Genomic DNA, 26,878 nt, shown 5'->3' with positions numbered 1-26,878 from the left:
GGCAACACAGCAAGATAATCTAATAGAGATGTAGTATTCCTCAGGAGTCTGATAGCAGCCCTGAAACATCTCACCAGGAGAAAAGTTCACCTCTTGAAGACTGATCCAGCTGATCTTTTACTTATCCAAACCATCTGTAAGCGTGAGAGGTTTCACACCGACACTCAGGCCCAGTTCATCCCAGTGGGAACAAAACCCTCCTCCACTTCACTGTACAGCTCATTTCAGGAGAAAGCTCCTTCTCTTCTTTAACGCACAATCAGGACATGTTTATGGGACAGAGGAAGGCTTTCTGAATAGAAGACAAGGGCTGAAGGGCTCCTGGGAGTCTGTGCAAGTTCTTCTCTTCGTTCAAACCTTTTACGTTAAGTTGCTTACAGTAATTCCTTTTTTTTTTAAAACCAAGTCTATATGGCTAATATCTCTGTCTGTCTGTGTGTCTTTTTGTCTGTCTGTCTCTATCTCTCATTGGCCAGTATATCCTACACTCCCAGTAAAGGAGACTCTGGTAAAGAAACATCATGTTTAATATCTTCACTTAGCCTTTAGCTTCACCATCAGGTCAACAAATCATATCTGATCACATTCCCCCCTTCAAGACATTTTAATAAATGAAACCTAATATTTTTTCTCTTTTCTCCTGAGGTCATCTTCAGGAAGATCAGACAGCCTTGTCAGCAGATTTTCAGTGATTAACCTGCGTGTTCACTTCTATATCTGGAGTATAATTATTAAAAGTTGTAATACTAAGAGATTTAGGTATAAGACAGGTGAATGTGGAGAAACTGGTACTGACAACAATCTGATGATTTAAGATCAATCATCAAACAAATCAGACTGCATTCGGTCCACATCCGAGTCCTGCATTCATGTGGAAGTTACTTTAAGATCAGACTTTTTTCACTGACGCCAATGTAATTGAAGAAAGCGCTTGGCTCCTCCAGCCGGGCCTCCAGCTCCACCCAGTGTTACGTTAGAGAAGGGTTTAGACATTAACTCATCTTGTATTGATTATATCGATAGACACCAAATGGATATTGAGTTAAACATGTGGTTTAAACTTCTTTATAACACCCCACCACCTCCGCTACCTTACAACCAGAATCAGCATCTTTATTTCCCCAGGGAGTCCATCACAAAGCCCAATTCATCACAGGAGGCTCTCCAGGATCACTGAGTACCACCAATATGTCTGGCTTCTTCAATGCTAGCTTGACTGTTCCACGGAGCTTCACAGTACATGGGTTCTTTATGGATCGGATCATTTCAAGTCACATGATTGTAATAAAAGGTAAAATGCTCCATACTGTGACAGATATTACAGTCATTAACACCTCCAGCTTCCTTAGCAGAATTGGGTCCAAGCTAAGGATTAAAGAACCACTTTTTCTAGCTCTACTGCTGTGAAAATCAGGACATAAATCTGCTGAACGTTGAAGTACCTCACAAATCTTCTGTCATGGTTCCCGAGAAGAGCATGACACTAACGTCTACTATGCTGATGACCTGCCTAGGTGGTGGGTCAGAAAATACTTTACACACTGACATTTAAGAAATGAATAGAGTATCTGTATAAAACACTGTAACAGCAACTGATTCATGATTCCTGCCAGAAGAGCATGTGCTGCTCAGCCTCAGAACTTCCAATGGTTTCTTCTCCTTTCTTCTTGAATATCCTGATGAGCTTGGCTTTATGTTACAGGTGTTTAGGTATTTAAGGTGCAGAAGATGCTGGCTAAGTGGTGGTGGTGGTGGTGGTGGTGGTGGTGGTGTGTGTGTGTGTGTGTGTGTGTGTGTGTGTGTGTGTGTGTGTGTGTGTGTGTGTGTGTGTGTCTGTGTGTGTGTGTGTGTGTGTGTGTGTGTGTGTGTGTGTGTGTGTGTGTGTGTGTGTGTCTGTGTCTGTGTCTGTGTGTGTGTGTGTGTGTGTGTGTGTGTGTGTGTGTGTGTGTGTGTGTGTGAGAGAGAGAGAGAGAGAGAGACCTCCCAGGCGTGCATGTTGCTCCTACCTGTGGTAGTGATATGACAGCAGAAATGATCTGAAAGTGTCCAACACTGCCCTCTGTTGTTTACCAGTACCCAGTGCACCTCAGTAATCTTCACACGTATCATTAACTACATCTCACAGATAATCACAGCTTCTAAATTGTCATTATTCAGACCTGCAGTTTATCGTGACTTCATGTGTCTGTGAGATGATCGCCGCCACACGTAAAGGATGAAGACTGTTTACAGCAGCTGTATGAGTGTAACTCTCACTCAGTCATGCAGGCTGCATGTGACATGCGACAGTCCCCTGGACAGGCCATGGCTGGGTTCTGTCATAATCCTTACACTTAAATTCATGTGAAAATCTCTGTTCTTCCAGACACCCAGAAGGATGGAGCTGGTCCTGTGTGTGGTCTCTGACTATTAGTGTAGGAAAAGGGAGAGGAAGTGAAACACACCTCCTACTAAATACATAAAGCATGTGTTGGACATGAGATCTGTATTTCTCACTCGCTGAACATACACACTGAGGATCAGACTGATCAAGATTCTAATCTGACCCAATAAACTAACTTGTTCTAAATTAAGCTCAGCTTGTTGTTTGAAATTAGATTGCCGAAGCTCCAAACCCGTAATCATGTCCCTTACTTAGAGGTTTTATCTGTAGAGGTTTCACAGATTTGGGGGGTGAATACTTATGCAATCACAACTGTAAATGATTTCAGGGATTGTACTGATGACTGAACACCTTTACACCTACACAAGCATGTAGGTCAGTCATGTGGCAGCAGAACACAGTGCTTTAGGTAATGATTTTAACAATGGACAGTGTTTCAAACAGCGGTACAGAAATATAAAACACAGAATAATATAAAACAATTAAAAATTAAATCAATAATTATCCATCAGATATCAGAATGGGGGAAAGGTCTGATCTCTGCGACTGGTTTGAGTATTACAGAAACAGCAGAACCTCGGGGATTTTCTCACCCAACAGTCTGGAGTTTATACAGAAAGGTGACATTGAGCTGTAGACGTCTGAGTTAAAGACATTCTCGATGAGAAAAGAGACGAGTCAGACTGATCTGAGCTGACAGGAAGTTACTCATATAACCCCCCTGTACAGATGTGGTGAGCAGAAAAGCATCACAGAACACACAAGATGTGAAGCCTTGAGCCCACATCAGGTTCCTCTCCTGTAAGCCAAGCACAGGATCCTGGTCACAGACTCAACTGAACTGGACTGTTAAGGATTAGATAAAGACCATTCGATGTTCTTCTAGCTTAACTTTGACTCCAGAAGGATCAGGGTCAACAATGTGGGGTGCAATCTTTGTGTTCTTTCAAACATGGGACCTGGCATGGGATTTGTGAGGGAGGGGGATGAGATTGAGATGACTTTCTCGTTCTTCATGGGCAGTGGTGGCTCAAGTGCTTCAGCCTCTGGATTTTTGATCGCAGGAAGAAAAATGTGAAAAATATGAAGGAAAAATTCCTCTGTGCTGTAAAGTGTTATAAAGGGTTCTCAATTAATTTATATTCATCATGATGCACATTGCAGGTACCCAGGAGATCACCTGAGGACCTCCAACCCAGTCAGGCAAATACTGTATCAAACCTGCTTCAATCAAGTATCTGGAGGGTGAAAGTAGTTTGTCCTTAAAGTCCATGATGGTAAGAGATGATAAGTTCAGGTGGTTGTGATGGTAAGTATATAATAACAAATGGTCTTCCTCGAGCCACTATTCCAACACTTCATGTCAGAGGAAGATTCGGATCCTGTCCCAGTTTTAGAGGAATAATCAGAGTTGTGACTAAAAGTGAGTCATTTAATGCTGTTTACTTGATCAGTTGGACATTTCACTTCCCTGAACTCCTCCCGTCAGGACTTTGGCCATCTGATTATGTTTTGTGTCATGTGTCTGCCCCGCCCTTGTCCCGCCCTTGTCCTGCCCTTGTCCTGCCCTTGTCCTGCCCTTGTCCTGCCCTTGTCCTGCCCTTGTCTCTTCCTGCCCGCCTCTGCACACCTGTTCCTCATGTGTTCCTTTCATGTTTAAGAGTTTAAATCTGTTTATTTTATGCTACCCCCCATTTGGGTCTGTTTTACCCCTGTGTCACTGACACCCCCATACAGATGTAGTCATTCAATGATTCTTTCTTTTAATTATTGTTACCTAAACATGTCTGAGATGTTCTCCAGACATTGTCTCACTGTGTGACTGCCTTCAGCAGACCTGTGTGTGTGTGTGTGTGTGTGTGTGTGTGTGTGTGTTCTACATAGAAGTAGGCAGAAAAGGCACCTTGGATGCACCATGCATTCAGATTACAGATGAGAAAGCATGTGTGTGTGTGTGTGTGTGTGTGTGTGTGTGTGTGTGTGTGTGTGTGTGTGTGTGTGTGTGAGAAAGAGTCAGAGAGAAAGAACGAGAAAGAGAGAAAGAGAGAAATGGAGAGATGTACACACTGAAGTGTTTGCTCCCCATGACATCCCACAAGGCCCTTTATAATATAGGGATTATGTGGATATATAAAGCCTGAGAAGTTCTTGTTTCAGACACATGGAAAAGTGGACGTGTGTGTGTGTGTGTGTGTGTGTGTGTGTGTGTGTGTGTGTGTGTGTGTGTGTGTGTGTGTGTGTGTGTGTGTGTGTGTGTGTGTGTGTGTCTGTGTGCGCGTCACGCTGCCTGCACATGTCCTTAGGATATAAACATCATAAGTACATGAATATTCAGTGTAGGATAATGAGATGTTTAAAATAAGCATGAAAACTCCATGTGGTGTTTATTGTGTTGTAAAATGACTAAAAACTGAAGACTGAGGATTTATCTAAAGCTAATAATCTACAAAGAAAAAAACAAACGGTTTAAACTGGATTATTATTATGTGTTGTTGAGTGTTGTGTGTTGTTGAGTGTTGTTGTGTGTTGTTGTGTGTTGTGTGTTGTTGTGTGTTGTTGTGTGTTGTGTGTTGTTGTGTGTTGTGTGTTGTTGTGTGATGTGACGTGACATACGGCTAAGTGCGGTGACGGAGTTACAAAAGCAAATTCCTTACACAGGCAAAAAAGGGTGTTGTTATTACATCGACATAAATGTATGCATAAATGTAAGAGTAAAATGCTTTTCTTCTGCATCAATTATGTGCGTGCGTGTGTGTGTGTATGTGTTGTGTGTGTGTGTGGTGTGTGTGTGTATATGTAGTAAGGTGTGTGTGTGTGTGTGTGTGTGTGTGTGTGTGTGTGTGTGTGTGTGTGTGTGTGTGTGTGTGTATGTAGTAAGGCGTATGTGTGTATGTAGTAAGTAGTAAGGTGTGTGTGTGTGTGTGTGTGTGTGTGTGTGTGTGTGTGTGTGTATATGTAGTAAGGTGTGTGTGTGTGTGTATGTAGTAAGGTGTATGTGTGTATGTAGTAAGCTGTGTGTGTGTGTGTGTGTGTGTGTGTAGTAAGGTGTATGTGTGTGTATGTAGTAAGGTGTGTGTGTGTGTGTGTGTGTGTGTGTGTGTGTGTGTGTGTGTGTGTGTGTGTGTGTGTAGTAAGGTGTATGTGTGTATGAGCTGCACCTATTTGTGTTTGTTGTGTGATCTGAAATGTAAATGTTTGAGACACGTAACTCGGGTGACGTGATGACTGAAGGGGGCCAATGGGCTGCGCGCGCGCCCGAGAGAGAGAGAGAGAGAGAGAGAGAGAGAGAGAGAGAGAGAGAGAGAGAGATTCAGTTCTATCTGTAATTCATTAATCCCTTTAGGTGTCTTAATAAAACACTAACGTATTAAAATTGCGTTGATTGCTTTCACGTGCATTGCCCCGCCCCCCACCGCCCCCACCTCTCTGCACGTCGCCTCCACGGGTTTTTTTCCCCTTCTTTTTTCCTGCGCGTGCCGCATTCTGTCCCCCGTCCGCGTCAGAGGGATGAAGAGACACACGGCCGAGATGCTCACAGTGAGTGTCGCGCGCGCGCGTTCTCGCGCAGTATCGGCTCGAGACGGTCTTTCAGGAGGTTTTCGAGTCATCTCCATCATCATCATTATTACCATCATCATCTCCATCATCACGAGGTAGGAGCACCGAAAGCTCTCGTGCGCGCGCTTTTGGTTTTATTTCATTTGATCCTTCGCTTTCTATGAGCGCGAGCGCGAAATGCATGGATTTGGTTTAGTGGTTGTGCTGAATTTCCCTTTATACGTGCAGCAGTGTGAGGAAGAGGACATGCACGGGGTAAGTGCAATGCAGGACAGTGCAGCACCAACACACAGGAGGTGGTGATCTCTCTCTCTCTCTCTCTCTCTCTCTCTCTCTCTCTCTCTCTCTCTCTCTACATATACATACCTATCTTTACATATACACATGTGAGCTGTTACATTTACACAAGTTTGCCTTGTGATCGTGCTGCATTTCAGAACGCTGCCAAATTCAGCCACCAGACACAAGCATGCATTTATTAAGAGGACATTCTGGAAGACATCCGATTATAGAGGTCCTGTTATGTGCCTGTGTTTATTCTAATAGACTTAATGTCTGTGTTTTTATAAATCATAAATCATACTAGGAAGATGTTGAAACTTTGAGAAGCAAAAAAAAAAGAAAAAAAGAAAAAGAAAAGAAACCTATTTATAATAAATCTCTATACTGCATAGAGAGGTGTAGAGGTTTGTGTCATGATGCTGATGCTGAGCTGCTGCCAGAAGACGTCTCATTTAGATCAGATTCTTATTTATGATTTCCATGGATTGAATTTTGTGATTCAGGTTACAGATCTGACCTCATCAATCACCACACACACACACACACACACACACACACACACACACACACACACACACACACACACATTTCTCTTCCTATCCTGGTTACGTCCTTCTGCTGACACAGTTGTCTCTAATAAAAGCTGTAAAATGTCCCTACAAGTAACTGTTAGATATTCCTGTCCTTGTGGGGACATTTGACTGGTCGTCATTACGATATGAAAACATAGACACACACACACACAAACACACACACACACACTCACACACACACACACACACACACACACACACACACACACACACACACACACACACACACACACACACACACAGACTGTTATGGGCCTGCATGTTAATGAACACCGAACCTTATCGAACACAGAAGGTCTTCACCACAGCACACATCTCATACGACTCGATATGTTCCATAAGGTTTTTAACACGAGGGTTTAAGGTTATAGACAAGAACAATATCATAATAATAAACTAGATGTAGAGATAAAATGCAGCTCAAAGTGCTTTAGTGTATGACTATGAAAGGTCATGTATTACTGTGTGACTCGTTTTACATGTATCATGATATGTGTTTAGTAGCTAATGTTCGTCTACATTCTCTGTTTATTCTCTGGAGGACGTTATACAGTATAATATGGACATTAGACCAGAGATCTGTAAAACGATTATATTGAACTGCTGCTTTTTTGGACATTTCTGTGACTGTATATCACTGACAGCTCCACCGTCCTGCAGCGTCCACATAACTGGCAGTGCCTATAAGCAGGTCTCCACCTCACAGTCTGTAATACTTTTACACTCTCGACTTTATCCTGCATGATTGTTTTCCAGTCTTTGAGTACACACATTCTTTGTGCTAGCTAATAATGACTAATGCTACACAAAACAACAGTTTAAATGAAGCTTATGAAATATTTTTATTATAGAATTAATTAATTACCTATATCTCTGACCTGGGAGCTCGTAATCCTACATTAAACCTTATAAACTTTATAAACTAGTCGACGCTGGTGTCCTAATCCAGCCATACTGTGTACAGTTATTAGGTGATGTAACTGGTCCTTTGGTTTTAAGGAGTTAATACTGAGTCTAAAATAAATCTCTCATCAGCTAGATGACTGAAAGTTTCTGGTAAATAAAATATATTGATTTATGTAACATTAACTCGATGTAATCCCAGTTTATAATCAATCAAACAGCTACAGAGAAGCACATTTCACTGAATTTTTAAATGTCATTAGACAGAAAAATAGATCGTCTCAGCCAAGACATACAGACGGGTGAGAAGGTGCTGAAGCTTGTGAGTGATTCACAGACACGGCGCTTCCTGCTGAGACGACGTCCTCCGTGATGTAATCCAGTCAAATACACACACACACTTATAAAGCACTCTATAGTTATTTTTTTCTGTCCCATTAATCAATTCACTGCGATCACAAACCTCTGTGGATTTTTCCTCCCATCACTTTAGTTTAACTCTAAATCCATCAGTAAATAAAACCTTACAATCCTTTTAAAAGTACTTCCAGGTATTAGAGTATTTCCAGGTGTATGAGTATCAGCGTGTCACCACTAACACCACCCTCCTGCAGCATCACTTCAGTTGTGTGGACGTGATGCACTTCAGGACACGGCAGACAGGACAGCAGACATAACATACCTGAACACACACACACACACACACACACACACACACGTATATATAGTGAGGTATTTGGTCCAAACAACACCAAAAAAGTGTATTAGGAATGTAAGAGTGTTTACAGTCACAGTAGAAGACTCTCCTCCTGTGGAATATCATGGTATCACCACTAGGGGCAGCAGCAGCACTGGTGGTGTTTCACTGTGCATTAAATCTGTTAATGCTGCTTTAATAATCAATTACTCATTTAATAAAGCATGAAAATACATCAAATACTAGACTTTAGTGACCGAATATCTACGTGTGTGTGTGTGTGTGTGTGTGTGTGTGTGTGTGTGTGTGTGTGTGTGTGTGTGTGTGTGTGTGTGTGTGTGGAGTAATCAGATACTGGTGTGTTTTGCTGCAACTATATACCATAATTTTGAAGACATCACCATCTAAATCTATAAAGCCGGAGCTCCCGAGTGTGCAGTGTGTTGGTTGTTGTAGTTTGAGCTCTAACAGGAGGTCATGTTAAGACTCAACATCGTCCAAATGTCGAAGAATGCAAGTGTCCCAGAACGTTTAACGTGATCATTCATCAAAAACTAATCCCATCTTTGATTTTCCGTCTTCATTATTACTCCGAGCAGAGACAGTGTGAGCACTGACATGAAAAATCATCCCAATATCCTGTTCACACACCATTTAGCTTATTATCTCAGACTGCGGTGGAGCTGTGTACGCTCCCACAGCCGCCAACACCTAATGGAGACTCACTTCTCCGTGTGTTTCTCCGTTATTACACCACAGTGTTGTTCACTTCTCCGATCTGAAAGCGTGGACTCGTTTACTAAAACATCAGCTCTGAGAACAGACACATAAGTCATAGGGTTATAATAATATGCTAGTTCTTATATCGCGTGTCATTTCTATAGTAGTGCTGCGTTGACGGGGACCGGCGTCAGCTGATTGGGTAAAAACACAGAGTGCTGTTTAACTTTAACTCCACAAGTTAAAGGAGACGTTTATTTAACATTTATGGAAGGAGTCTCCAGTGTGAGCATCAAGGAACTGCTGACGTCTCTCACTGACGTTACTATAGACTAAATAGAGGGTAAAAAGTTGTACTTGTTGACACATCGCTGTTTTGTAGAAGAATAAACCGCTCAGGAAAAGCGTTGCCATGGTAACAGTACCTCCCATTGTTCAGCCAATGGGGCGCACTCTTGCTGGAATTGTTTGAGTGAACAATGATCAAATCTTGAGAGATAGCAATAGATAAGATGGTATTGATTTTTGATAACAGTCCTGGGGTTTGGACCCAACTGTAGAATATCGACCCTGAACTGAGAGCCGCGAGACTTGGGCATGTAAAAGGGCAGCAATCTGACTTACAGCACAAACCTCACTTTGTTCAAAAACCTGATGGTTTGTCAACTTCACTGAAGCACAGTACACATAACTCTTTCAAAGTGAAATAGAAAGAAAGAGAGTAGAGATAGAGAGAGAGTATTGAGAGAAGAGAGAGAGAAGAGCTCGGAGGAGAGAGAGAGAGAGAGGGAGAGGAGAGAAGGCAGGAGAGAGGGAAGAGAAGGGGAGAAGAGAGAGAGAGAGAAAGAGAGAAAGGAGAGAGAAAAGAGAGAGAGAGAGAGAGAGAACGAGAGGGAAGGAGAGCAGAGAGAGAGAAAGAGAGAAGGAAGAGAGAGAAAGAGAAGAGAAATGAAGAGAGAGAGAAGGAGAGGAAGAGAAGCGAGAGAGAGCTCTCTTTCGCTTGCTCTCCTCTCTCTCTCTCTCTCTCTCTCTCTCTCTCTCTCTCTCTCTCTCTCTCCCTCTCTCTATCTCTCTCTTCCTCCCTCTCTCTCTGTCTCTCTCTTTCTCTATCTCTCTCTCTCCCTTCCTCTCTCTCTCTCTCCCTTCCCCCCTCTCTCTCTCTTTCTCTGAACTGCAGGATGATCATTCTGCCTGGAACTAAGCCATAGAAGTGACTGCGTCATCGCTCTAGCTGTCCAAACAAGGGCAAACGGATCTAAGACGGCGCCTTGTCATGAGCAGGAACAAAGGCAGCAACCCAATTGGCAAGTACGCCGTCTATCAGCCTGTCGCAGTCCGGCTGGAGTAAGACAGTTGTTGTTTTTTGGGACTTCTGTTCACTCAATATCAGCAAAATGTTCACTCCGGACAAAGCGGTATGGCTACCGGCTCGTGTGTCCTGGCTGAAGCTGAAGATTCTGCTTCGGATCTTCATCATGGCTTCAGGAGTAGCAGGAGTCACTTGTCAGCAAGTCCAGTACACCACAGTCACAACATATTATGGGAAACTCCGGGGGTTTAGGGCTGCATTGCCCAGTGAGATCCTGCGCCCTGTGGAGCAGTATCTGGGCGTACCTTATGCCATGCCTCCTACAGGAGAAAGACGCTTCCAGGCTCCTGAACCACCCAATTCTTGGTCAAGCATCAGGAACGCCACCCAGTTCGCCCCTGTTTGCCCTCAGTTCCTGGAGGATCGATTTCTGTTGAGTGACATGTTGCCTGTTTGGTTCACAGCAAATCTGGACACGGTGGCCACTTACGTACAAGACCAGAGCGAGGACTGTCTGTACCTGAACATCTACGTGCCCACAGACGAAGGTAAAGTCCGTGTGCTTTGTGGGAAATTTTTTCTATGGTTCTAGTTAAGTTACGATTCTGTAGCATTGGAGATTCAGGTGAGTGAAAAATACAGGGTGTATTTCCTATTATCCTATTAATCTATTATCCTATTTTACTGCAGCAGAAATGGAGATTTGTGAACAGAGAATTTTTAAAAATGGTGAAATCAGAAATGGTGATTTTAGTGAAGATGTTAACCCTAACCCATTACTGTCAGATGTTTAGATGATTTCAAAATATTAAATAATGTGCTGTGTGGAGCGAGCCGAAATAAATGAAGCATCACCAGCTTTAAGCACAAACTTTCACCTTTAATAACAAAACAGAGAGAAATACTGACTGGAGAACGAAGGAGAGATTGTTCTTTGCATGCCAATGTAAGAAAAATAGAAAAAACTGTCATGGTCGTCAATAAGAACGCTTGTGTCATAGACCAAGGTCCACAATGCAGCTCTATAAAGTTACCATGAGACCTGGTGTAGGACCAGGAGCTTAACGCCAGAGCATTAATGAGCTCTGACCATTTCTGAGTACTGACCATGTAGATTAAAGTCGAGTCAGAATTTTACCGACAGGAAGTTGATGAAGTAGCATGATAAAGTGGCTAGATGCCTTTTGTGGTAATCTGAGCACACGTTGGTTTCGTGTAATTACCTGAAGCAGTAGTAGGATCAGCTTTTGGCACAAACACCTTACAATGATTTATTGTGACCTTTACAGGAAGTTTCCATTCTTTACAGGAAATAGTTTTTTAGTCCAATAGTCAGACTAGAATGAAATGAAGAGAAAGCTGCAGCTGAACCTGACCGGTGTTACATCCCTTTACTCACAAATAAGCTGGAGAAACTAAACGCTGAAGAAGAGAAAAGTCGGATGGTCAAGTTTCAGCCGATTTCTGATTGGTTCAGTGGTGTGGAAACAGCTAACATCAGCTATCCATTTAAACCAAAATCAACATAAAAATATCACATATATTATCAATTAATATATAAATATTATACATGATTACATGTGAAAGCACTCGGGTATTTTTTTAAAATCAGTTCTAACTTCCGGTCTAATGGGTTGTTTACGCTAGAGCTACTAGTTACTAGAGTACTAGAGTTAGTTAGTACTTAGTTACCATCAACAAGTTAAAAGTTTATGAAGCAGTAAACAGGAATAAAGAGACCACCCTGGAGTCTAGCCCAGGGCTTCAGCCTGACCACCGCACCAGGTAAGTGTAAATGTCTGATTAGAAAGTGTTGGTAAAATTCAGACAAATGCAAGAAAACGCAGGATGTCATTTTCCCTCCTGGTTAACATGGTGCCTGGAGACGGTTTTCATCCACATGTTGTTTACAGATAATTCCTAAATGCAAGCAAAGTGGAATCCATCTATATGCTAATCCGCATCTAAAAAATGATTTGAAAAGTACAGTTGTGGTGAGTGTGATTACATCCAAGGTCAAACCCAAACAGGAGTGGGATTTCAGATTCCCACGGCGTCTAGACGCCTGATGCTGCACTGCTACCGCTTCCTAATGAACATACATAGGCATCTGCTGTGAACAGACAGGCAAAGCTCGGGGAAAAGAAGCAGTAACTCAGAGTACATTAAAACATGAGCATGCTTATTAGTGTGGATTTAGCAAGACTAACCTGCATGCTCTGTTCCTCAGACCCAGACGTTTGTTTCTGTGACTCACAAGCTGGCATGACTAAGTCTGCTCCTGATGAGCCTCATGCAATATGGAGGATTTTGTGTTCTCCATTGAATCTGTAGATAGAATCATCATTTGAAGTGGAGGATCGTCCAAGGACGCTCGGCATCTGGCCCATGTGGGCGAGCGTGTTAGTGCATGGGGGAGTAAAGGCCTTCGATCAAGGACCTATGCTAACACAGATACTCACAGAGTCCCTAGGTGTGTGTGTGTGTGTGTGTGTTTATGGGGAGGAGTGGGGGTGTGTGTAAGTAAGTATACACGTATGCTAATTAGCATGCTTGTATGTATCTGATTTATAGACTCAGGTTTATACTTTTCTGAAGCCCAGAATTGCGCCGCTGCTAGACGATCCGTCACCCTGTAATAAACACAGTATGGTACAGACTTTTCTTTAGTCTTCAGTCTTTTTCTTATAGACATAATTAACAGATGGCTGTCTTGGCTGTGAAATAATACTTATGTCCTGTGTTTTACAACATTTCTTTTCATTTTATTGGAATCACTTGGCTAGTTTTCTGCTCTCAATAAATAAGTCACTTGGTGATTGCAGATGTAAGCGGTGACGAGGAGGACGTGCTCAAACCGGTCATGGTCTACATTCATGGTGGCTCTTATGTTGAAGGAACTGCGAACGTGATTGACGGAAGTGTCCTTGCCAGCTACGGTGATGTCATCGTCGTCACCGTAAACTACCGTCTGGGGGTTTTAGGTACGTACTTTAATGTTTCTTCCTATAAGGTTAGAGTTCTGATCGCTTTTACAACATATATGCTTATATAATATTACGATAGCATTCATCTTGGGTGCAGCATGTATTCAGAAGCTGAGTATCTAATGGTAGCCATGTTTGTTCAGTAAAAATACAGTTACAGATTAGCAGGGCGATGCATTACACCTTTTCATGATTGGACTCAGACATCCTTAGAAACACACATCCTTCATGTAACTTCTGCCTGTGACAGCCATATCGTTTCCAAGATAAACCCAAAATTCGTTGACGCTATTGTAAATTTAGGGGACACGGTGGCTTACTGGTTAGCATGTTCGCCTCACACCACCAGGGTTGGGGGTTCGATTCCCACCTCCGCCTTGTGTGTGTGGAGTTTGCATGTTCTCCCCGTGCCTCGGGGGTTTCCTCCGGGTACTCCGGTTTCCTCCCCCGGTCCAAAGACATGCATGGTAGGTTGATTGGCATCTCTGGAAAATTGTCCATAGTGTGTGAGTGTGTGAGTGAATGAGAGTGTGTGTGTGCCCTGTGATGGGTTGGCACTCCGTCCAGGGTGTATCCTGCCTCGATGCCCGATGACGCCTGAGATAGGCACAGGCTCCCCGTGACCCGAGAAGTTCAGATAAGCGGTAGAAGATGAATGAATGAATGAATGAATATTGTAAATGGTTGTTCTTTATACCAAGTAGCAAGTTGTACTGACACCAAAACCCTGAGAGCTTTCAGCTTGTTACAGCAGACACGTTTCTGCAATACACAGTGATGCCTTTTGGGTTGAATAACTCACCTGCTACCTGTCGGAGGCTCGTTCTCTTGCTCTTGTTGGTGTTCTACTTGTTTGATTTGGTGGAACACTCCTGTGCTTGGGGCAGTCATGTTGGGATCTGTGAGTTAATTCAGGTTTATTTTGATGTTGATCATGAAGGCTGGTTATGGGGGCTGGTTATGGGGGCTGGTTATGAAGGCTGGACATGAGGGCTGGTCATGAGGGCTGGTTATGAGGGCTGGTTATGGGGGCTGGTTATGAAGGCTGGTTATGAAGGCTGGTTATGGGGGCTGGTTATGAGGGCTGGTTATGGGGGCTGGTTATGAAGGCTGGTTATGGGGGCTGGTTATGGGGGCTGGTTATGAAGGCTGGTTATGAGGGCTGGTCATGAGGGCTGGTCATGAGGGCTGGTCATGAGGGCTGGTTATGGAACATTTTGCTCTTTGAAGGCGAAAGTTAAGGCTGTTTTCGTCTTTTCTGCACCTGTGAAACTTTGTGAATTCTGTTCATTTTTAGGAAATCTTGGTTCTTACAGAGTATAAACATTGCTGTGTTTGTTACACACTAACTGGCTGAGCGCTGCTTCTACCTTCAGATGCTCTCTTGACTGCTAGCTGGCCTTTGATAATCTCAAGGCCGTGTTTTGTTCTGCTTTTCTTCAGACTGCCCGTCATTTTACTAGTCATTTTACTTTGAAGTAAGTGGTACAAAGACCAGAGTGCTGCTTTGGGCAGAGGATAAGAACGGGGTCGATTATCCTGTGTGCTATGTACTGCTCACAAAAGCTCAACAAATATCAAGTTCGGTGCTCTACAATACAGAGAAAAGTGTTGCTTTACTTCTGCAGCACTTTAATGTGACTATAACGGTATAATGAGCCTGTGAGGGGTCTGTGAATGGGCACAGAAGTGTTTTAGACACAAAACTACTCACAGACTGGAAAAGAGAAGCCTAAACATTAAGAAGTCAGAAGAAGAAGAACAGGAAGTAAAGAGAACGATGCCAACATGGAGCTTTTGATTGTTTTGTGTGCACCTGCAACGATTTTTTGTTGTGTTGAGTTTTGCACTGTACTTACACACTATAGCCAGTGTTTGTGGTTCAGTCCATTGTTTGTGTGTCACATCTTCAGTCCCCACTTTGTGTGCTGCTGACCGTAGCTTAGATAATCAGATCGTCATGACAACTACTATATATCGTACCAAATTTCAGCTCCACCATGTGAACAGTTTCTGACAAACGTGGAGCTCCATCTGGATGAGCATTGCCACAGAGCGTTGCCCCAGAGCGTTGCCCCAGAGCGTTGCCCCAGAGGTCACACTGGTCTTCACCTATAAGGCTGACAGTTTTAGATTAAAAGCCCTTTTGAGAAACACTTTACTTGCGAGCAGCCTGTAAACTGTCTAAGTCTAAAGTGCCCAGTGAATCGCTTCAGCATCAATAAGACATCATTTCTGAAGTATTTGTGTGGTTTCACGTCTGCTTCATCGCTGTGTCATTTGTGTGGCCATATTGTGTGGCACAAGTCGGACAAAACTGTCACACAAATCATCACCGAATAAATGTCTGTCTCAGAGGAGTTATCTGTGAGTAAGTCATTCAGTACGCTCAGGACATCGGGTTAAACACTTCCATCACTTGCGTCTGAACAGGAACAAAAAAAAAAAACATGAAGGTGTTTAAAGCAGATTAAAGTTTGGGGTGTAGGAAATGACAGAAAGGAAAAGAGAGCTGAAGCAACAGCACCCCAGGGATCACATTCTCAGTGAGGTGTCAGTGCTTTAAAGCCCGTACGTGGGCCGAGTCCCTCCCAGATACATAGGCATCGTCTGATGGGTGATCTGATGTCACATTAGTTTACAGAGATGAAACAGTACAGTACTCTACTTGTGGTGCATGTACTCAGTAACTAGCTTTTTAAATGATCTGTCATAAAGGACTGGAAGGAGTGTGTCTGGGAGATTAACGTGGAACACCTCAGCCATTATCCCACTTACATTTCTGTGATCTTTCTTTCTACTTCTCCCTAAGCACTGAGCTGATAATGTGTACCACTGTGAGGAAAGCTACGGTGAACAGCATTATCATTCATTCATTCATCTTCTACCGCTTATCCGAACTTCTCGGGTCACGGGGAGCCTGTGCCTATCTCAGGCGTCATCGGGCATCGAGGCAGGATACACCCTGGACGGAGTGCCAACCCATCACAGGGCACACACACACTCTCATTCACTCACACACACACACACACTACGGACAATTTTCCAGAGATGCCAATCAACCTACCATGCATGTCTTTGGACCGGGGGAGGAAACCGGAGTACCCAGAGGAAACCCCCGAGGCACGGGGAGAACATGCAAACTCCACACACACAAGGCGGAGGTGGGAATCGAACCCCCAACCCTGGTGGTGTGAGGCGAACGTGCTAACCACTAAGCCACCATGACCCCCTGAACAGCATTATTTGTATTTAAAACCTTTTTACCTTACATTATTGCCCTTCCATGGGAATACTTTTTCTACTGGTGCCAAAACCTTGGGGCTACACCGGAACACATGCATGGAGTCCCTGCTGCCAAAGAGCCAAACTGCAGGAACAAAATCATTAATTGCTCCAGGAGATAAAACCCTCGTATTGCTCCTCGCCTCCAACCTGAAGTTATTCACCAAATGGTATAGTTTGGGTCCTTCTGAGGTCACACAGCAGGATCAGGAAGTTTAAGTTTTATTGAATGGAAATGCAGTCAGGCTTCATCTGATATACAGAGTTGTCTCCAAGCTGTCAGTTCTTCACCTCTTGAAGACAATCCCTACTCATCTCTTCATCGGATGAGTTTTCTCCCCTTCCCCAATGCTCAGATCTCCACATTGTGTGTTTGTGTGTCTTATTTCTAGCTTGAGGACAAACAAAAAGTGGTTTAGAACAAAGTGGGGATGTGATAGTGGCTTAACAATGTGACTGGAGGAGCAATATTGTGCTTGTGCCGCTGTCGGACAGGGCGATAAGTCCCAAAGCCCCGATTCCTACCATCCTTACACCTTTTGGGAGCTGTTTTCATTTTGAATATAGTAATCACCAGAATCCTTCAAGAAACAGCTCACTCAGATGCTGGAGAGTCTAAAAATAACTGCTGAAAAGTATCGTACTAATTACGAACTGCTGTAAAATTCTCCACGTCAAATGCAAGTGATGTCAGCAGGAAAGTACGAGGGGAACTACAACACGACAGCGACTCTGGTTAATCTCTTGGTGACATTCTGCTGGTACATTTAACTGAAACAAGACCATAAGGATATTAGTGCTGTTATTTATGGCCACAGTAAGGTAAGGGTCAACTAGCTCTGTGGTCATAGCACTGTGCTAAAGCATCCATAAAATAGACAATGCCTCATGTCAGTGCCTCATGAGGAACCATAGAACAGGTGAATCAGACTGAGGAACAGAGTTGTGCTGCTTTTCAGACACAGATCCCTGTCGGATCAGCCAGAGTCTCACAGACACCTTCTGAGTTAGTGATGTTTGTGTCTCAGACATAGTCGAGGCCTGTGGACTGTCCATCATGCAGAGAACCAGCAACAATATGCACAGATTCCACTGCACTAGATCATTAAGCGCTGCTTAATCCAGGCCACTTAATTACTTATCGCTTCAAAATATTAGCACAGATCTTTGTGTTTGTACCCGATCTGTACCAGCTGCTGGTGGCAGTCGGCTCTCCAGAGCTGCTGGGAACTGAGACTCGGAACTGATGTAAGAAATCACATGAATCATTTTATTCCTTACCTGCCATCAAGAGACACCTCAAATAATAAGGGTTCAGGTAAAGGGCAAGTTCTACCACAGCTTCCTCTTCCATTCCCAGGAGTCCACCCCCCCTTCCCCCCACTGCTAATGTGATCTTTACTATGTTGACGACCTGCTGATGAAGCGTGGAGGGTTATCATTTCTCTTGGCATGCTAACAGGAATCGTACAGGCACCGCATCAGGAGTAGATCAGGGACAAATTGTGTCCGGTGTGAACTTATAGAGTCACGATGCTCTGTTGCCTTGGTAGGTTTTGTCGGTGGTCCTGCTTCTGGTTTACAGCAGGTAAATAGGAGCAGACGTGGCCTGGTCAGCCCATCTGGGTCACTTCAGCCCATCTGGGTCACCAGCGTGAGGGTATTCAAGTGCATTTGGTATCCTTGCTCTTTGTAAGAATATGATTATTTTTTATCGGTATTGTTTCCCTGAAGGTGTGTACGGCTTAGCAGCACGGGTCAGAGGCTCATTACCACACCAAAGTAATTGGAGAAAAAAAAATTGAAATAAATTGAAATAAAAGTATGTCGATGACCCTGGAATAAATTAGTAGGGGGAAACTTCTGCATCAAAAAAAGAGGGACTTCAATTAACCTTTATCAAAAGTCATGTGATGTATGTTTGGTGGGTGAAGGTCACTCCATTCGCACTCGTCTCAAATCGCAAGTGCAATCACGCTCAGCACAAAGGATACAGGGATCTTATTCTAATCAGTTATTTTATTAAACATTGTTTTAAATGTAGGGATGTTGTACTAATACAGGTTGGTGTAGTGTAGTTTCTCCATCACCTTTAAAATCAATCCAATAGAAGTGAAATATATTGCTGCATGATTTGTCCTGGTATAAATGATCACATTCATGCCTGTAAAATTAGTTTTAATTAAAAGTTCTTCTACATTCATTTATAAAAAGAGCATTTGCACATCCCATAATGTCGGGTTTTATTTTATTATTGCCCTCTGAGAGTTGCTCCATGAGCACAACTTAAATTGAATAGTAAAAATGTTACCCTGAGTACGATGGCATATTAATGTCAATAACATAATATTAAAGTATTCAATTTGGTCTCATGATATAGCCTAAAGTTAAAAGGTGCTTACTGATGCAGAAATGAAGCAATAACATAATAAATGTCTTAATATCCATATTTAATAGTGGTGTGAAAAAGTGTTGGCCCCCTTCCTAGTTTTTGTTCATGTTTGTCACCAAAGACTCATTGCAACTTATCACTAACACCTGACTTGCACTTGTACTTGTTTAGGGGGCAAACACTTTTTCACACAGGGCCATGTAGGTTTGCATTTTGTTTTCCCTTAATAGTAAAAAACTTTAATTGTTATCTTTGACTAATATTTAAATTTGTTTGATGATCTGAAACTTCAAAGTGACAAACGAAAAAAAAAAAAAAATCAAGAAGGGGGCCAACACTTTTTCACACCACTGTCCAGCTAAACTGAATACAGGAACCTTCAGCTCAGCCTCACTTAAGACATTTTACAAAAATGAACCAAAAGTAAGGAAGTCTTTTGGATTTAGTTTTGCCCAAGACTTAATGTAATATTAATGTTAATGAACGCTGTAAATGAGGTCAGTTATGGGACTGAACACCGTTACGTTGCTTCTGTACCAGTGAATTCAGAGCTTTAGGAAGAAGTTGCTGTTCCCAGGTATAATCGATCATACGGTCACATCTGACCCATTTACAAACAGGACATTTATCACATGAAGCAGCCATTAACGCGGAATGAACATTGACTGATGAGTTTATCAGCATGCAGATGAACCCAACTGGAGGTTATTCTCAGCAGCGACACCACATTTCTCTGTGACATTTCTGCGCTGTGTCAGAGATGTTTACATTTATAACATACAGATGTTAGAACATCTCTAATACGATCGGTCACCTACGTCATCGAGACAAAGTTAAGGTTTATAATAGACCAGATTTTAAAAGCGCCTCTTTCTTTTTTTATTGAACAACCAATCCCATTCTTCAATCACAAAGAATGTGTCGCCTAGTAACAGGATTAGCCCCGCCTCCTTTCTTAGATAAAAGTTGTTGTATTTTCCTGAATCTCTCTTAAGTTAAGATTCAGAGTAAAAATGTTTCAGCTAAATTAGGAGCTGTCTGAGAACCTTTATGGATAAGGGCCCACACTAGGCTAGTGATTCATTACTGATGACCTGATACATGAAATTCATTCATTGTGATAGTGTGAGACTTTAATATCCTTCATATATTAATAATATATTACACAATAACTCAACCAGGTTCTAAGGCTTTCTGTGATCTGATTCATTTTTTACATAAAATCACAAAAGCTTGTGGACCTGCCAGATTCTCCACAACCCAATCACATGGAGAAATATATGTTTCCTTACTTGAATGATGGAACGTTCTATCCATCATACTGTCCATTAGGAGCATATATAATGTCACGGCGGCCTGGTTTAATCCCGTCGATCGGATTGGTCAGAAGCTGTTTAATCAACACATTGAAGCACAGGAACATATCGTATATCATGTAAGGAATAAATTCGTTGATGTAATTAACTATGGGGTCACCATGTACCATGTACAAGCGAGCATCCTCATGCTTCCGTAAAAGCATAACATGGTGATTCCATACTTATTTTGTCCCCATCGTTGAAGACAGCATCTTTTTTCTCTCAGACAGTCCCTTTGACTTTTAAAGCCTCCATAATTTGCTTTGTTTCTGCCATGTTTCTGTGGTCCTGTGTGATGGCTACCCTGTTGTTTGGGCAAACTACTCTCAGATAACGTTCCTGGGCTGCCCTTTGTCAGTCCCACTGTCTGACTGTTCTGGTGGTGGCTTCTATTTTTAAACTCCTCCAGGCAGTCAAGCGTTTTCTCTAGTGGCTTTTCAGCACAGGTGTCTATCTTTACTGGTCCTTGAAATCAGATTCTCACTCTTCTTCATTTTGGAAGACATCCAGTCCCTGCAGATACCTTGTCAATGGTGTGTGATTTATAATTATAAGTGCACAGGGCATTCTGACTGTATGTGCACTGGCTAATGCCAGGAGCAGGAGCAGTAATCATCAATGTTCATGAGCTCTGGAATTTATTAGCCTTTGCAAGAATTTTTGTATGATTATCATAATCTCAGTCATTTTAATGTCAAATAAACCACTGTACAATTTTTAGGGTTCTTGAGCACAGGTGATCAAGCTGCCAAAGGGAATTATGGACTCTTGGACCAGATTCAGGCTCTCAGATGGGTAAAAGAGAACATTCAGGCTTTTAACGGCGATCCGCGAAGAGTGACAATATTCGGGTCTGGAGCTGGAGCGTCATGTGTCAGTCTGCTGACATTGTCCCACTATTCTGAAGGTAAATTTCTTATTTTTAACTCCCACCAATATCCACTGCATAATGTACAGAATATGAGCTGTAAAAAGTGCTTTAAGTGTTCTGATTTAGTACTTATACAATACTGGTGTATATATTCTACAGATCTGTTCCAGAAAGCAATTATTCAGAGTGGCACAGCTCTTTCTAGCTGGGCCATTAACTACCAGCCAGCCAAATACACACGAATGCTGGCTGAGAAGGTAGGGTGCAATGAAGACGACTCTATGGAAGTGATCCAATGCCTCCAGAATAAGAACTACAAAGAGCTCATCGAGCAGAACATAACTCCTGCCAAGTACCATATCGCTTTTGGACCCGTAATTGATGGAGATGTTGTTCCAGATGACCCACAGATCCTGATGGAGCAAGGCGAGTTTCTGAACTACGATATCATGCTTGGGGTGAACCAGGGCGAGGGGTATAAATTTGTGGATGGTATCGTGGACAGTGAGGATGGTGTTGCTGGAAATGACTTTGAATTTGCCGTGTCAGACTTTGTTGATAACTTGTATGGCTACCCGGAAGGGAAAGATACCCTGCGGGAGACAATTAAGTTCATGTACACGGATTGGGCAGATAAGGAAAATCCAGAAACAAGACGCAAAACACTGGTTGCGCTTTTTACCGATCACCAGTGGGTGGCGCCTGCAGTGGCCACCGCGGATCTACACGCTCAGTATGGTTCACCTACGTATTTCTATGCCTTCTACCACCACTGCCAGAGCGAAATGAAGCCAGCCTGGGCAGATTCTGCGCATGGAGATGAACTTCCATATGTTTTTGGTATCCCTATGATTGGTCCGACTGATCTCTTCAGCTGCAACTTCTCTAAGAATGATGTAATGTTGAGTGCCGTGGTTATGACCTACTGGACTAATTTTGCCAAAACAGGGTGAGTCAGCAGGAACTCAGTTATTGTGCATTTCATAATCCAACCATTCCATACCATTTCACACTGTCGATTCTGATGCATGCACAGCTTGTTTCATTTCAGGCTTACCATCTACAAGATCTTTGTTGGATCCATACTAATGGTAGAGCATAATTAACCATTCATTTATTCTTGAGGTATTAGAATTTTTTGTCAGTTTTCTCATGTTTAAGAATTCCAGCTTAAGACATCTTTGCTGTGCTTTTCAGAGACCCAAACCAGCCGGTTCCCCAGGACACGAAATTTATTCACACCAAACCTAATCGCTTTGAAGAAGTTGCATGGTCCAAGTACAATCCTAAAGACCAGCTGTACCTTCACATCGGTCTCAAGCCACGTGTCCGAGACCACTACAGGGCCACCAAGGTTGCTTTCTGGCTGGAGCTTGTGCCACATTTGCACAACATCAACGAACTTTTCCAATATGTCTCGTCAACCACCAAGATCCCTCCTCAGGATACGACTCCTTACTCATACACCAAGCGCTTATCCAACAAACTTTGGCCGTCCACCACCCGGCACCCATCGGTTCCTTCATCTAACACCAAGCAGTCCACGGACCAGCAGAAGAATCCCGAGCACGAGGATAGCTCCGTAACCATAGAAGCTCGAGACTATTCTACAGAATTAAGTGTCACTATCGCAGTCGGAGCATCCTTACTCTTTCTAAACATCCTGGCCTTTGCAGCTCTCTATTACAAAAAGGACAAGCATCGATTTGAGGCCACTCGCCGTCCGAGTCCACCGAGGAACCTTGCTAATGATGTACAAAGGGTTCCGAATGAGGATCTAATGTCCTTGCAGATGAAGCAACTCGATCACGGCCACGATCATGATTGCGAGTCATTGCAAGGGCATGACATGCTCCGGCTCACTTGTCCTCCGGACTATGCCCTGACTTTACGCCGTTCCCCGGACGACTTCCCGATCATGACGTCAAACACCATCACCATGATTCCAAATTCTCTCTCTGTGATTCAGTCGCCATACCATCCTTTTAACCCATATGCCAACAGTACGCCAAGCAATACCGGCCTCCCACACGGACACTCTACCACTAGAGTATAACTCAGTGCCAACGACTGTACTTTACAAGCAGCAGATTATTATTTAAGTCAAACAGAGTGCACCTGGATGTTTGGAGACAAGCACTAAAGGTGTTATTTTATTACTGACTACTCTATGAACTATCTCAAATAACCTGTATAATGTGAACAATGAATGTAATGATTTTCACATTTAAGGCAAAGCCAAGTAAGCTGAGGACTCTTCTTTAATCTCTAGCACTACGATACCCTGTATGAAAGCCCATCGTTTCTGTCCTGATCTCTTTGCGTAGACTGTAGACTGATCTTCTGAGATCCCCTCAATCCTAAATCAGTGATATCATCAGTTTTTTGATTGGTTGCTCTGGTAGAAACAATAGCATTAGCCATGGCCATCATGGCTGTCTTTAGTACTGAGATCAATATTTCCTGATAATTATTGATTGAAATAAAAGTTTTGCTATAATTAGGCTTTTTAGTTGACCATTTAAGAAAAATTTCACCATCCAGTACCAAAAACAATCATTTCCTCTATTTCAGGTTTAAGGATTCTATAGTAATGGGTTTTATGCTAATGAACTCAAAGCATTTGTGCTAAAAGCATAATAGATGATGGAAAAGGCTTACAGGAGGTTTTGGTTAAATTTGGCAAGTCCACATAACCTACTTGAATCTTTCCAGACGAAGATGTTGATTGGCTTTTGATCTGTTACATGGTAACTTGTACTCGGCTAAATTAACGCACTCCTACACAAATGTTCAGTGTAGAGAAGACTTAGAGAAGACGTGATGTTGCACAATCCTAATAATAATGTCTCCTCATAATGGCATTGTCTATGGATCGAAGGGACCATAAAGACATCCAGAAATCATTGTTATTCTCATACAGTTTAAATCCAGACAAAGAGATCAGAGTGCAGTGTAAATATCTGTGCCATGTACCGAGTTCAGATACTGTAAATCTTATGAGTTTAGCTCCTAATTGCCTTAAACAGGGCAATAATCCCATTTCTCAGTCCAAATAATGCTTATTTAAGAGCCTAAAGTAATGTATATAGCTTAGGATAAAGCACAAAATGAAGAAAAGGCTAGTGCTTGTATTGTTGTTTCCCTTCTAAAGACCCGTTGCTTCTCATGCAGACGCTGTCTATCTTTTCCGTTTCATTTGTTCTCGACATGCTGTTGGTGTTGTAGATCTCATTCTCATGCTGTCGGCTTAACTCTGTGCCTCAAAGGCTAAATGTCTTTTGTGATTTTCAAAAACGTCCAAAAATTGAGAACCTACTTGTGTGAATGTCAAACTTTGCCAGTCCTCAGGAAGTGTCAACAGACATGCTGTCATTTATTTACTGCCGACACGTTACCGTGGAGACGAGCCGCATGATTTTATAGCCCAGCTGTTTTTACCCACGTCCGCATTTTGTAGCTCGTTATACTGCAACGAAAGGTTTGATTTAAGCCTGACCGCAGATTTTAGTACCATTCACTCAACTCTTGCTTCATTTATAGAGAAATTGATGTGTGATGCTCAGCGCCTTCACCAATAAAGTCTCCCAAGGGCAAGGAATCAGAGACGTTTGTCAGAAGCATTCTCCCATCTGCAGGGTGTAGATGTCATACAGCACAGCCCTTTAAAACCACTGCTCTGAAATTCTTAACTCTTATCAGATTGATGCAATTTAGCAAAAAAAGGTGTTTTTTCTTTTCTTTTTTGCTAACCTTGAGACTTTAAATAGAGAGATGATTTTTCCATCCCAGAAAGGTTCAGGTTTCAGACATGAAAGACTGAAAACGGAAACAGGTGCAAATAAACATCTGTATGGTCCAAGCACCGTTGTCAAGTCGTGCTCCTTGAATACCTTATTAGAATCCTATTGGAATCCTGATGATGGCTCGGCTTCATAATGAAAACTCAGACATTTCAGCTTGATCAGACTTTGGGGATCAGCTCAGTAATTTGACAGCTTTTTTTGTGAAGATGTGACATCATCAAATCATAGGACTAGTTAACAGATGTAGTTTTTGGATATTAGCTCAACATCTACGCTCTTGAGACGTACTTGTTGGGTGGGGAAAAAAAGTTTTAATAGTAGAACTCAAGGTCAAGAGGTAAAAAGAAAAATGAGCTACAGTGCCACCATCAGGCCAGTCTGACGCATGCAGCCAGACTAATATACAGCATATAGGAAGAAGAAAAACAACAACCAGAACAATCGCAAATGAAACAAACAACATGGTCTCAGCATTTGAGGTGCTTGGACCCCTAATTATCGCTGAAGGCTCATGGGCTTCACAGACTCTCAGTTGCATGTCAGGGGGTGTGGCCTATTATACAGTCATTATATGCAGTGATGATCATGCATAAAGATGGGAGAAAGAAGAGAATATTTTTTGTTTTCTCATTTCAACATCGTGTGTTCGGCTTCTGATGCTTAGATCGAGGGTTTTTTGTTCTTTATTATAATGGCAGTCCTGTAAATATTTAACCTTCTCCTGTATTTTTGAGCTGGATTTGTTTAATCTGAGCAGAGACTATATACTAAAATTATTCTTTTAATCTACTGTAAATGTCCATTGTATTCTAAGTAACAGTTCAAACTGAGCTGACATTAAAGTTTTGTTGAACTCTGTGGTTGTTGTAGTAGGTCTGCACCAGGACAGGTCATTACAGGTCAGGTCATTACAGGACAGGTCATTACAGGACAGGTCATTACAGGACAGGTCATTACAAGACAGGTCATTACAAGACAGGTCATTACAGGTCAGGTCATTACAGGACAGGTCATCGCAGGTCAAACCATCTTTAAAACAACTTCAGGCTTCACATAGTGAAACAGCTCTGATGTGATGCTGGTGTTGTAACAGAGGAGTCATGTGATTGACGTCTATAAGTAAACAGGACTAACAAACCTCTCGGCCCACTGCAGAACTTCAGGTTCAACCCGCAGTTTTTTTTTTTAATGTTTGCTTTTGGCTCGCCGTGTATGAGACTTTTCTGTCATTTCTAAAATAAAAGTATAATAAAAGATTGTAGATCTTTTGTTGTTGTTGTTATTTTATTCACTTAATGGCAACAATAATGATGAAGAATTTGACATAAACCCATAAATGTTGTTTATAACACATCAGTAACTCCCAGTGTGACATGTGGGACTGAACACTGGTGATCTGAGTCTCTGTCACCTTCCTGTCAGATCATTTCTCTGGCATATACAGTACTGTATGTTCCACAAGTCTCTTTTCCCCCAAAAACTTCATCACATAAACTTACATAAACACCTACAATAAAGAGCAATCCAGTGTTCCTATGGTAATCACTCATAGAGTTGATGGGTTGTGTTTCTTTAGGTAACTGATTAGTGCAGTTTATATAATATATGCATTCAGAAATCATGTGATTTGAACATGAAGTTTTTTAGTTGTAGATTTTAGTTATTAAGGCTAAAGTTCTGCACGTTATAACGCACAGAGAGAAAGAAATCCGAAGTAAATGATGAGTCTGTTGA

The 26,878-nt window shown here is 42.4% G+C and overlaps 1 protein-coding gene across 2 annotated transcripts; it reads left to right on the top strand.

Moving 5' to 3' along the window:
- Positions 1-5,709: 5,709 nt before the first annotated feature.
- Positions 5,710-26,412, top strand: nlgn4xb (neuroligin 4 X-linked b). 2 transcript variants are annotated; one of them, XM_027145470.2, is made up of 6 exons: positions 5,710-6,036; positions 10,314-10,993; positions 13,271-13,429; positions 21,189-21,374; positions 21,498-22,287; positions 22,536-26,412. In XM_027145470.2, the coding sequence occupies exons 2-6, from the start codon at positions 10,531-10,533 to the stop codon at positions 23,392-23,394; spliced, it is 2,457 nt and encodes an 818-aa protein (XP_027001271.1). In that variant the 5' UTR covers positions 5,710-6,036; positions 10,314-10,530; the 3' UTR covers positions 23,395-26,412. The 2 variants fall into 2 exon arrangements, with proteins under 2 accessions (XP_027001271.1, XP_027001270.1); XM_027145469.2 differs by having other exon boundaries at positions 5,710-6,196.
- The last annotated feature ends 466 nt before the right edge of the window (positions 26,413-26,878 follow it).

The sequence above is a fragment of the Tachysurus fulvidraco genome, chromosome 6, assembly GCF_022655615.1.
Source record: "Tachysurus fulvidraco isolate hzauxx_2018 chromosome 6, HZAU_PFXX_2.0, whole genome shotgun sequence".
NCBI lineage: Eukaryota > Metazoa > Chordata > Actinopteri > Siluriformes > Bagridae > Tachysurus > Tachysurus fulvidraco.
This window is presented reverse-complemented; position numbering and strand designations above follow the sequence as displayed.

What these genes read in the sequence shown, in the direction of transcription:
- nlgn4xb (XM_027145470.2), top strand. Translation starts at nt 10,531, where the DNA reads ATGTTCACTCCGGACAAAGCGGTATGGCTACCGGCTCGTGTGTCCTGG. An exon ending in ATTGTCCCACTATTCTGAAG is followed by an intron (nt 21,375 to 21,497) that starts GTAAATTTCTTA and finishes TATATTCTACAG; the next exon opens with ATCTGTTCCAGAAAGCAATT. An exon ending in ACTAATTTTGCCAAAACAGG is followed by an intron (nt 22,288 to 22,535) that starts GTGAGTCAGCAG and finishes TGTGCTTTTCAG; the next exon opens with AGACCCAAACCAGCCGGTTC.